The sequence below is a fragment of the Mesoplodon densirostris genome, chromosome 9 (genome assembly GCF_025265405.1).
Source record: "Mesoplodon densirostris isolate mMesDen1 chromosome 9, mMesDen1 primary haplotype, whole genome shotgun sequence".
Taxonomy (NCBI): Eukaryota; Metazoa; Chordata; class Mammalia; order Artiodactyla; family Ziphiidae; genus Mesoplodon; species Mesoplodon densirostris.
Window position 1 is genome coordinate 92,666,742 of NC_082669.1, and position 13,439 is coordinate 92,680,180.

Genomic DNA, 13,439 nt, shown 5'->3' on the forward strand with positions numbered 1-13,439 from the left:
ATCCGAAGGTAGCTCAAGTTTCACTGTACCCTATTAATGAAAAGCAGGTGTTTAAAACAAGACATAGGTTCCTCAACTAGATGGCAGAGGAAGTTTATTATATTAAATTTTTCTTTTAAACCTTTTTGTTTTATTGCTATAACAGAAGGTTGGGCATTTTTTACACAGAATACCATCATAAACTGCTTTTATAGAGACACTATAAAATTATAGGCTATTGTGTTGTAATCCCAAACGTGTCCCTGAAAAACCTTAAGTTCTGCAGAATTGCTCACAAAAGCTAATAGGGCTTATGAGAGAAGTAGAAATGGGACATACCATTCTAAATCTGTGGAACTTTATAATCAGATACTAATAATAAAAACTAATGATAAAAACTAATAATACAACCAGATACTAATAATAAAAAATAACAATTCTAATAAAAATAAATATTAGTACAGTTAAATCTTTCTAGGCATTTATATTGAGCATCACAGTGATTTTGGAGCTTTAAAACCTGGGGCTCATGCTTCTTTCTTTGAGCTGTAGACCCTCAAGCTGAAGACCACCTCCTGTGGTCTTCATACATTGCTAAAGCCTTCATTTTAAGGTGAGAAAGCTTTCCTCAGATAGTGTTAAACATTAATATACTGGAGAAAATTGCTTATGAACCTCCATGATTTCTGAGTTATATAAGCATCATTTTCCTGCTTTATCAGTCATATATGAGGTAATTTTCTTCAGAAGTACATGTTGTAGCAAACAGACTAGTATATTTGAAAACTAATGGATTGAATATGTAAAATGCAAACATACTGACAATCTGTTCTTTTTTTTATGGTCAAATACCTGTCTTCTTTATTTTTTATTTATTTATTTTAAAATTTTATTTTATTTATTTTTGGCTGCGTTGGGTCTTCCTTGCTGCGCGCTGGCTTTCTCTAGTTGCAGCAAGTGGGGACTCCTCTTTGTTGCAGTGCGCGGGCTTCTCATTGCGGTGGCTTCTCTCGTTGCGCAGCATGGGCTCTAGGTGCGCGGGCTTCAGTAGTTGCGGCACATGGGCTCAGTAGTTGTGGCTTGCGGGCTCTAGAGCGCAGCAGGCTCAGCAGTTGTGGCACACGGGCTTAATTGCTCTGTGGCATGTGGGATCTTCACAGACCAGGGCTCGAACCCATGTCCCCCGCATTGGCAGCTGGATTCTTAACCACTGCACCACCAGGGAAGTCCCTATTTTTTAAATTAATTTATTTTGGGGGGCTGCATTGGGTCTTCGTTGCTACACGCGGGCTTTCTCTAGTTGCAGTGAGCAGGGGCTACTCTTCGTTGCAGTGCACGGGCTTCTCATTGCAGTAGCTTCTCTTGTTGCAGAGCATGGGCTCTAGGTGCTCAGGCTTTAGTAGTTGCAGCATGCGGGCCCTAGAGCACGCGGGCTTCAGTAGTTGCGGCGCACGGGCTTAGTTGCTCCGCGGCATGTGGGATCTTCCCAGACCAGGGATTGAAATCGTGTCCCCTGCATTGGCAGGCAGATTCTTAACCACTGTGCCACCAGGGAAGTTCCTCTTAATCTGTTCTTGAAAGTGGTAATACTGACTTTACTAATTGGGGGAAGAAGGAAGAAAAGGGTGTAACTTCAACAATAATGAGCTATAAATTCTAAACCTAGCTATTAAAAAGGAGGAAGAATTTGCAGGAAACTTCTGAATGATTAGTGCTTGAATACGGTTTCAGTTTTGCATCTTATTTATAATATACAAGAACTGACATTTCAGTCTTTTTCATAATACCCCTGTGGAATTAGTAAAAATTTGGATGTTCCTGGCACTTCCCTGGCAGTCCAGTGGTTAAGACTCTGGGCTCCCAGTGCAGGGGGCATGGGTTTGATCCCTGGCTGGGGAACTAAGATCCCACATGCCGCAGGACGTGGCCAAAAAATACATAAATTAAAAAATAAAAATAAAAATGCCCTTTACCTAAAAAACACGATTAAAAAAAATTGGATGTTCCCTATTTTACATAGGAGAAAGCTGATACAGGGAAAGTTATTACCTAAAGTAATGTATTTCAATTAATGAGAGAGTTACAAAGAAAACCTCAGGTTTTCTGGTTTACATCAAGTAAGGCATTAGAATCCTGTAACCTTTTGAACCATTGAAATTAAGTTATATCTTCATATATAAAAGATCTGATATAAAGTAAGATAAATATAAGTTAAACAATAGTTTTCTCCTTCAGAGGTTTAAATTTTTCACTGATTATCTTTAAACCTGCCTATTAAGCTTTGTGATGAAATAAGAATCAAAGGGAAGCAAATCTTACATCTTGTCAGAGAGTACTACTCAAATAAAATAGTTGGTAGATTATGTGGGAGATGATTTTTGAAATATTGGCATGAAATTAATACAGTGAGGAAATTATCATTAATGTAAAACTTGATAGCATCTTAGTTTTCAGTAGCTGGTTTTATGAACTTTAAAACTGCTCATTATACTAATAAACCATGCCTGGAGTTATAGACCTGTGATCTAGTTCTGTGATTGTTTTCCATCTTCACTTTGTCACTTCACTAGTTTAGAGATTTTACGTTTTTGTGGAATATCCTGTGTCTTTGCTGATATATGGCATTGGTCCTAAATAAGTTGAAAGTAGCTTCCGGTTGCTTTAAAAGCCTGAAAGCAATTAGAAAAAAAGAGCAAGATAATTATTATAAACTTAGTTATGTCATATTATGTCTCTTACGAGTCCTCTTATTCTTAATATTGAAAGAATAAGTGTGTGTTATTTTCACTACTCATTACAGATTTATGAATGAAGTTACTCTGGATATGCAGTTGTTCTGTGGTATTTCTTTAAAGAAAATATTGTTTCTACTTCAGGTGATGGAGAAGATAACCGACCAGGAATGAGAGGAGGCCATCAGATGGTTATTGATGTTCAAACAGGTGAGGACTACTTGGAATGGAAAGCAAATTCTTTTAAAAAATTATACATTATTAGGGCTTCCCTGGTGGCGCAGTGTTTGAGAGTCCGCCTGCTGATTCAGGGAACACGGGTTCGTGCCCCAGTCCGGGAAGATCCCACATGCCGCGGAGTGGCTAGGCCCGTGAGCCATGGCCGTTGAGCCTGCGTGTCCGGAGCCTGTGCTCCGCAACGGGGGAGGCCACAACAGTGAGAGGCCCGCGTACCAAAAATAAAATAAAATAAAATAAAATAAAATAAAATAATAAATACTTAAAAAAAAATTATACATTATTAAATATCAGGTACTCATAAATGTACTTCTTTCCATTCCTTACCAAGTTAAATGTCATTGGCCATAACCAAGTAGCAAAGAAAATAGGCATTATCTACAGGTATAACCTAAACTAGGCAATGGCACGTCAGGGAGGGGAGGCTGCTGCACAAATGAAATTAGATAACCTAAAAGAAATGTCATGTGCAGCCCTTTAGAGCTCTGTGTGTGTGTGTGTGTGTGTGTGTGTGAAGTTTTATATCTGTTTGATTTCCATAGTATACTGTGGAGTATTTCTGGATTTTTAGTGCATTTATATTTTAATGCTGTAATATGGGAATTGTTGCAGTAAAAGAGAATTAAGATATATTTTAGAGGGGAGAATATAAAATTAAGTAGCCTAAGTGTTGGTAGTTGCATAAATTGCTAAACACTGTCCACAAGCCTATAAATAATTTGTTTTAGTTAGTCTTCTTTGCTGTCTTTTTAATTTTATTCTGCAACTTGATACTGAAAATTTTCCTTAGGTTTCTACAGCCTAGAACAGCTTAAATACCATTATATTTAGAGGTTAATGCTAAAATTATAACAGGTTTCAAACTACCGTCTTGATAAGCAAATAATAGCAAGAATTTTGTATAATTTTATTTTATTATTTGGTTTTAGAAAACTTTACCACATACAATGCCAGTATCCACCCAAATAATATTTTACTTTTTCCAAGTGTAATAAAAACTCTGTTCTATTATTGTATTATGCTGACAATAGTGCTTCAGGAATAAAGTTTTTTTGACTCATTATAATTACTAAGATTATTGCAATGCAGGTAATAATCATCTAGGCACTAATATATTTTCACAAATGCTTTATAAGTAAAAGGAGGAATTATAATATTTAAAATTAACTGCTAAATTTGTGTAGTAACGTGTGAGTTTGTTCGGGAGTATTATTAGGGTCTTTTTGGAAAAGGTTCATTTTGAGGCATAGGAATTTGCTTTCCTTATCTTGGCCCCTCTTCCCAGACCCCTTCCTTCCCACAAAAGTAGGCTTGACTCAGCTGTAGAGTCTTAAGCATCTTTTTTTCTACCTGAGATTTCAGTAAATATGCACATGCTTATTTCTCAAAGAACCAGATCTATACAGAAATTGTTTTTTTAATCCAAAATTAAATACGGTATAAAAAAAGAGTTGAAAATTTGTGTTTAGATTGTCTACAGTAGCTTTTCTCCTCTTTTGAACATACAGTGGAATTTATAATGCTGTTCTTTTTCTCAGTCATGATGAAAATATTATTAAATTCTTTTTAAAAAATTGCTAATAAAATACTAAAAAAGAGTGTTGAAAAGCTACTTTAATTTTCTGGACAAAATGCTGTTTTCCTTAAATGCGAAAGTAATGTGGTTTACTTTAACATTTAAAGTTCACCTTATCAGGGAGCAGAAGGAATTTTCATAGTGCTTACTGTGTTGCTTATTATGGAATATGGACTGTATAAAATAGGTAAAATAAATGTGTAAGAAAAGAGAAAGTTTTTCTCTTTTTATGTAATCCATGATATTTGGGAATGGAAAATGAGAAGATTCAAATGATAGGCAAATATCCTGACAGAACTTTGTGTGAGCAGAGTCATTGATGATTAAATGCTGACTTTTCAGGTCAGAGATCCTTGAAGTAAAATACTTACAGCATATAGTGATAAAGGTCCACATATTTTTCTGTAATATCTTGGTTTTATGCATTAAGGGCAGGGTTTCAGCAGACTCAAGGTCCTTATCCCCATTCCCTTTAAAAAAATATTTCAAGGAGAGGAAAAGAGTTGTTTCAGTATTTACTTGGTTTGCTTTAGAAACAATAATTATAAGAAAGCACTGACTTAAAGTAAGTCATTGTAAATAAGTAAGAATGACTTATTATAGGCATGGGATATATTCCAGATGGAATCTTTAAAGGCATAATCTCTCATAGTTTCTGAGGATTTATTATAGGTTGACAAAGGTCTACAATGAAAAATTAATCAGTATCCATACTTCTGTATGAGCACTAGTTGATAAAAATGTAATAAAAGTACTTTGTGAATATATTTTTAAGCAAATATTTCTACTATAGGAAATTTAGGGACTTAGCCGTCAATAGAGGGATTTTTATTTAGAGCCATTTTGTATCTGTTTCAGTGCTTTTTTTCCACCCCCCCAAACTTTCTGAATGCTGGGTCAGGCTTTATTTAGGTCCATGTGTGATAATTAAATGAGATTTTGAGCCTTTAACAGGAACCAAAAATTTAAAGTCTGGTAAAACTAAATAATCATGATAGTTAATGAGCTTGATGGTCAGTATGTTACCATTACCACTTACAGTGTGGAAACAGTACTAACTATGTGAACGGTGAAGTTGAAGGGGTTTAACCACATTCAGATGATCCTTTGTATGAGTAATAGGGAGTATGAGTTATAGGGATGGTGTGTAAAACATATTGGTATGGAATTCTTTATAAATATATATAAATGAACTGGTGATGCAATTAGGGTTGGGATCCAGATTGAGATAGCGGAGAAATGCAGATTCTGAGGATTCAGGTGTCTGGAAGCAGAGAGAAATGTAAGGAAAGATGCCCTAGGACTCAGCCAAGTCAGAAAAAGCTTTGAACTTTCATAAGACTCTAGAATAGTGGTTTAGGTTAAGTTTAAACAGGTGTCTGGTTGTGAGGGTGGGTAATCCAGGAATCTGCTATATCAAGACAAAACAAAAGGAATTTTAAAAATGCCATTCAAAAGTCTAGTAACTGCCATACCCTGGCATTCCGACTCTTGTTTCAGCTAACCATTGCTGTCTATATTCCTTTCTATCACCGTGCTCTATCCTTTTAGTATTTCCTTGTTTTCTTAGATGAGGCTTCATGAATGGGCTTTAAGGAGGCCCATGATACTCTTGAAATTGTATGTAATATTTTTTTCTGCCTTTGTGGAGTTTACTGGGAAGATTCATTACCTATATATTTTTTAAAGGGTTAAATATTTCTATTAAGTTTTGATATTACATGGTAAGTAAATACTGCTGGTATTCATATAAAATTTCAAATGAAATTCCTTGCTCTGTGTAAGTGGTATTCATTGTTGAAATAATAATGTTTCCAAAGTAAACTCTTGCCCACCTTTCCTCTACTCTTGTTTTTTTTCCAGATTATTCGTTGCTAGATATAAGGTGGGTGAGGAAGAGAGTAAAGGCGATGAAGTCAAAGAGGTAGTGAGGGGCAATTGTGTTGAGTTCTTTTATAAGAACTTTAACCTTTACTCATAGTGAGATGATTAAAGGAAAATATTGTTGGGTTTTGAGAAATGTTACTGACTTTGCATTTTAACAAAACAAATTGGGTGAAGGGCAGAAGCAGCGCAACCTTTAAGGAGGCAGTTCCTTACCAGAGAAGTGATGATAGCATTGACTTTTACTAGAGTGGTGATCACAGTGTTGAGAATTGGTCAGATTTGGGGTGTATTTTGAAGATGTCACATACAGCTGACAGGATTTACTGATGGATTGCATATGAGGTGTGAACGAAACGAGTGATGAAGGACTCAAGGTTTTGACCTGAGTAGTTGGGAAAATAGTATAGCCATTCCCTAAGATGGGTAAAACAAGTGGATTAAATATGGTGGGTTGTTCAGCAACTTGTTTTTAGACAGGTTGAGATGCCAGTTAGACATTCAAGTATATAGATATGTCAAGTAAGTGGTTAGATATATTGTTTGGGGTTCAGGAGACAGGTCCAGGCAGAATAATCATTTCCCTTTCTGTATTTACATAGCACTTTGTTCATACTATTATTTTTACTATAATGATTTCCAAATAGTTTTAGAGTTGCTTGTGTAGGTGTTATGTATCACATTCCTCTCTATTCAGCTTTCTCCTTTCTACCTCCCATCCCCAATATTCTTATTGACAGGGGAAAGACAAGAATCTTACATTATTTATTTTTATGGCCGCAAAGCCTGGTATGGAGTAAGTGCGTACTAAATATTTGTTGAACTGAATCAAAATTTTAAAATCCATTTTCCTTCGAGTTGAAAGAAAAATATTTACTTGGAAAATATACTCTGATATTGCTTTAAACCTTGATGAGTGGATTGTGTCATGATGTCATTTGTTGTAATATGCTAATATTTTTCTGAGGTGAATTTATGTTATTGGTTATACTCTAATATATTTAAATTTTCTGGTGATTCTGTTTGTTCTTTTCTAGTATATAGACTATATTTCCTTAAAGCTGTAGTTCTTATTTCCTTGGGATCTATGTAGAAAAATTAAATGTTATGTAGACTTTGCATTTTTTTAGGGTAACAGTTGGTGCTTTCTGAATTTAATTCGGGTGTAGGAGCAGAATCTGGGATATCTTTGGGATTTTTTTCTCTAAAAATTCTACTTCTATTGTAAAATTATTAATAGCATAATTTACCAAGGTGGTTTCATATACTTTTATTTCATCATTTATGTACCAGAGTCTTATAACTGCTATCATCAGGTTGATTTTAATCATCTTCAAAGTTGTATTTCTTGTTAAGTCTCTGAAAGAACCTTTTCTAGTCCAGGCTTACTGATATAACAATTAAATATAGTGGTTGGAGGTTGAGTGTGTGGGAAGGAAGTGTGTGTGTGTGAGAGAGAGAGACACACACACATACCTGGATTTCAATCCTGACTTTACCACCGACTTTTTGTTTGATCTTGAATGAGTTATAATGACAATAGAAACAGGAATACTAAATTAAGTTGCTGTGAGAGTTAAATGAAATAATGTCTTATATGTAAGTATCGATATATATTATTTATATAATATGTATTTTTATATGCAACATATTAATCTACAAATGTATACTGATTAGTTCTGCTGAGAGAATTTGATGTAAATTTAGAGATCTTTCTTTTGTGTTTGTTTTTATTTTTTTGACAGAATCTCACAGTGGAAATATTTTTAAACAATTTAAAAATTTTTGAAAAGCAATTTAAAACAACATGAAAAGCAGTGCTGTGTTGAGGGAAAAAATATCTCACCCATAATTCCACGTTCTAACTAACCAATATTATTTTGGTATAATTGTTTCATCTTTTGTATATATTGCCCTTATTGATGTTTTTAGAAAGGAAAGGATAAATATACTTTTAGATTTTTAGGAAAAAATATTAAAATTCATTTTAAGAACTTTTTCATTAAGGATTAGGTTGATTTAGTAGTAGAGTGACTTTCCCCAAGTAGAATTTGAAGAAACTAGAAGTTCTGTCTTTATAAGGTTGGTGCCTAAGTAGTGAAATACAGTTTAGAGAAGTCCAGTCCTTATTTTATTTTATTTTATTTTTTTATTTTATTTATTTATTATTTTTTTTTTTTGCGGTACGCAGACCTCTCACTGCTGTGGCCTCTCCCATTGTGGAGCACAGGCTCCGGACGCGCAGGTTCAGCAGCCATGGCTCACGGGCCCAGCCACTCCGAGGCATGTGGGATCCTCCCGGACCGGGGCACGAACCCGTGTCCCCTGTATCAGCAGGCGGACTCTCAACCACTGCGCCACCAGGGAAGCCCCTCCAGTCCTTATTTTAAATATGCAATTTGAAGCTTTCCTAAAGCAAGGGCTCTTAATCTGTTGAAGTTATATACAAAATTTTATTTGTATGTACATTTTTCTGGAAGAGAATCCATGAATTCAGATCATCAACGAGTGCACATCTTCACTAGACTAAAACTTTTTTTTTTAACCTGAAGAGTAATAATATTTATTAAATACCTACTACATGTAGAGATTGGGATTAGCACTTTTATATGTTCATACATTTCATTTACAACTGAAAAGGTAGATACCTTCATTTTACAGAATAGGTCGTGCTGTGTCCAGGGCTGTGGAGCTGGGATTTGAACACAGGTCTGTAGGACTATCTGGCTCCAAAGCCCATGTTTTTGCTGCTGTTACTATAGTGGTTCTTAGTTTTCTAATACTGAAGATACAGTGAAAATCTCAGGTGTGATAGGTGAAAACAGAAAATACAGTAGATTGTGAGAGCTAAGTCCTGAGACCTCAGCAAATTTTAAATACATAAATACTAATAAAGCATATCACTTTGCTTATAAAATACCATAAAGTGAAATTGAAAAACATAGTTGATTCCTTTACGTCCTTATTAAAAGCTATTGCAGATATAAAGAGTGAGGAACAATAGCTGACCTAAAATTGCTAACATTTATTGAGTGCTTCCAATGTGCCAGGTATTTTACTAGACTGAAACTTCATAGAGCTCATTTCAGCTTCTTTAAAGTGACTTGTATTTCACAGCAATTATTGCTTCCCAGTGTTTTGTTTATCTTGTTTTCTTAAATATTAAAAATTAATACTCCCTGAATTTTCTTTTCCTTTTTCAGTCTGTAGATATTTTTTTCATTTTGCTACAGCTCTAAGGATAGACTCACCATTTTAAAAAGTCCATGGTGGCATAAATTTTACTCTGATTTTTCAAAGCTTTCTTTTATCCTAAGTGAATTCTATTATTCTTACCAGAGAAGAATGTACTATTGTATTGAATGTAGTAGAGAAGGAATGTAGTATTTTGTCCTACTTGGGAGTGTATGTCAATTTTATTGATCATAATTCCTATACCTGGCATTTCTCTACTTAGGTTATTCAACTCTGAATTGGGTTTCAACTCTGGGTAAAATAAGGCAAATAGAAAGAGAAAAAGGCATGTCCATTTTGCTTCAGTGTGGAAGTCTGTCCAGATGAAAACTTAAAATATCCATGGTACCAGGCAATTCTTTGTTCAACTCTCATTGAATTTTAAGAACCTATGGTACCAGCCTTTTTCCCTCTCTCAAGCAGAATAGGTAGTAAGATTTAGGCAAAATCCCAGTGTTTGGTATCTAAAAAAGAAGTTGCTTGTCACTTGAAAGAACCATTCTGTGGAAATCTGAACCTCTCTGACTGTACCAATTATATGTAAAGTGCTTTCATTTTTTTTTTAATGCCACATAATGGTTTTCCTTGATATTCTTTAAAGAAGCTATTGAAGAAAGTAGGTAAACCTGGGTTTTGGTTTTTAAATACAAATATATTCATATGGCTGTATTTCTGTAGCTACGTATGACACAAATCTTTTTCTTTCATACAGTTATCAGAAAGGAATTCTAAAATATAGCCCTAATACAAAGTATATTGTCATAGGCAGAAAATACAACCTTTTAGTAGGGAAATTACAACCATATGTTGAATTCATCCAAAAGATCAGTCTCTAGTTTTGTAATCATAGCCTTATGTAAGAAATAAAGCTCTCGGGACTTCCCTCCTGGGGAATCATTCTTAACAGTGGTTAAGAATACGCCTGCCAATGCAGGGGACACAGGTTCGAGCCCTGGTCCAGGAAGATCGCACATGCCACGGAGCAACTAAGCCTGTGTGCTACAGCTACTGAGCCTGCACTCTAGAGCCCATGAGCCACAACTACTGAGCCTGCGTGCCTCACGCCTAGAGCCCGTGCTCCTCAACAAGAGAAGCCACGGCGATGAGAAGCACGTGCGCCGCAAGGAAGAATAGCCCCCGCTCAGGGCAACTAGAGAAAGCCCGTGCGAAACAACAAAGACCCAACGCAGCCAAAAATAAATAAATAAATTTTTTTTAAAAAAGGCTACACAAAAATTCACCAATTAAAAAAAAAGAAAGAGGGCCTCCCTGGTGGCGCAGTGGTTGAGAGTCCGCCTGCCGATGCAGGGGATACGGGTTCGTGCCCCGGTCTGGGAGGATCCCATATGCCGCGGAGCGGCTGGGCCCGTGAGCCATGGCCGCTGGGCCTGCGCATCCGGAGCCTGTGCTCCGCAACGGGAGAGGCCACAACAGTGAGAGGCCCGCATACCGCAAAAAGAAAAATAAATAAATAAATAAATAAAAATTAAAAAAAAGAAAGAAATATAGCTCTTTTTAAAAAGAGAGACAGATGAATCCAGTTGATAGTCTGCTGGGTTTTGAGAGTTCAAGGGAATGGCTAAAGAAGGTAAGGTTAAAGAGCATATAAAATATCTTTCCCCTTCTAACTTATTCTTCCCTTCGAATATTCTAATGTCAACCTAATGTCCTATTAACTACACTTTCGGAAGGATTAAACTCTTAAACTAAATGTCCTGACAGGGTTCATTTTTATTTTGAATATAAATTTGTGTTTCTTAAAAGTTTTTTTTTTATTTCATTTGTTTTTCTCTTGGTGTCTACATTAAACTAGGAATTAAGCTAACCTCTTTTACAAGCCTAGTAACCTTCCACCTACCTCTTTTTGACACTTGAATTTTATCTAAGGTTGGGCCCATGCTATGTCAGTGCATAGTATATGCATTCTATACTATTTCAAAGTGGAAAGATGGATTTAATTATGAAAATAGTGTGCCATCTTGTGGAGGATTATGCAATCAGCATAGTCTGATTTACCCCTAAGAATCAGAGGAGGAGGATAGATATTGCAGTTGGGCTCATAAAATAAAAAGCCTGCTTCTTTGTGCAAAATGGTGTGAAGATACTGATGTGTTAACATTTCTACCTTTTTCTTAGTGTATATAAGATTTGTAGATTAGTACTTTTGGTAGTAAGTAGTTGTAGGGGTTATTTAGTACTGATACGAAAAAAGACCCGTAAAAAAGACTGGTTGCGTTTTAGCTTTTGTGGCCTGAGTGATAACTGATTGATTGATTGATTGGTGATTGATTCATTTAGTTTCTGAGAATGAAATTGGTTTCATATCTTGAACATAGGCTATTATTGGTCACTTTATTTCCGATCTTTCTGTTTCCCTGGCTCCTCCTTTTCAGTAAGTCCTATATGCTGCAAGTTCAGATCTGACCATGTCACATCTCTGCTTAAAATCTTCTGTTGCTATTTAATACTGTACTGTCTGGAGTCGAGTTCAAAACCTTTATATTGTCATTTAACCCATTTCATGATGTGGCCACTACCTGTCTTTTTAACTTATCTCCACTCCACTACTCTTTTTTTTTTCTTTTAAAATGAACAGTGCATTTATTCATCACACAGTTTTCACCACTGTGCATGCATTTTTAATTCTCATGGTAGCTTTAGGAGATAGGTACTCTGTGCCATTTTAGAGCTGAGGAAACCAGTGGTTAAGGAATTTCGTGTTGGTCACACAGCTGTGGTGATAGAGCTGCAGTTCCATCCAAGATCTGCCTGACTTTAGATTCTGTGTCTTTTAAAACACTTTTTATGTGTTTTTCTGTCTCTGTACCCTTGTTTTACTTTTTACCCTGCTTGAAAAGTCCTATTCTCTTTCCTTCGTTCTACCAGCAAAGCCACTTTCTGATGCATAGGTCAGATACCACTGTCACCATGAAATCTTCCTGAGCCCCCTCAATCTGGTATATTCTCTTCCCTTTTTTGAACCCCCGTGGTGCTTTTTTACCTTTCTTATGGCACTTAGTCTGCATTGCATTATGGTGATTAATGTACTTGTTTTATATTCGTCACTAAATTGTAAGCTCCTTGAGGGTAGGGATGATGTCTTCTTTATTTTTATTCTCTAAAGTGCCTTGCCAATTCAGATTAGTACTCAAAAAATGCTGAGTGAACATTTAAGTGGGTCTGGGAGAAATAGCCTCTGTAGCCTGTGCTCCTTTAAGAAAAAATACAGAGAAAGGGCTGCTGCATGAGGATTGTACTGCCCTAGGGATGTACATGAATTGTTATATAACTTATAAGCATGAGAGTGGACATCCAGTAAACCAAGCTACTGCCATGTTGCAGATAATAGCATTTTCTTTTTTCTACTTTCTTCTCACTACAGTTTTGTCTGATTATTTCTATAATCTTTAAAAGTTTTTGATATCCTTTATGCATTAAATAATATTTTTGCTGGTGTTTGTTTCTAGATAATATTTCATTCCTGAATGATTTAACTTAAATGATTAGATGATTTAATTAAAATTTTGTTATACATTTCATTCAGGTATGTCAAAAGGTCCTGTTACCATCTGATTCATTCAGTTTTACTATTAAACTTTAACTGGGACCACAAAGCATTCACGAACAAGAATGACATCTTGGATTAATTCCATTCGGATGCTTGCTCTGTGCCAGATTTTATTTTGCTCAGCTATCAATGAGGCTGTTGTGGAAATGTGGGTTTTCTTTGCTGTGAGAATTTATGCGTACAAAGAGACCTGCTTTTCAGAAAGAACATTGAGAACCCAGATCCCAAG

General features: G+C 35.7%; 1 protein-coding gene across 2 annotated transcripts in view; it reads left to right on the top strand.

Moving 5' to 3' along the window:
* MKLN1 (muskelin 1) overlaps nt 1–13,439 on the top strand; it is a 185,681-nt gene that overhangs the window by 99,323 nt on the left and 72,919 nt on the right. For both annotated transcript variants that reach the window (XM_060108841.1, XM_060108840.1), the window contains one exon: nt 2,856–2,921. In XM_060108841.1, coding sequence (XP_059964824.1) covers nt 2,856–2,921 — 66 coding nt within the window. The remainder of the gene's footprint in view (nt 1–2,855; nt 2,922–13,439) is intronic.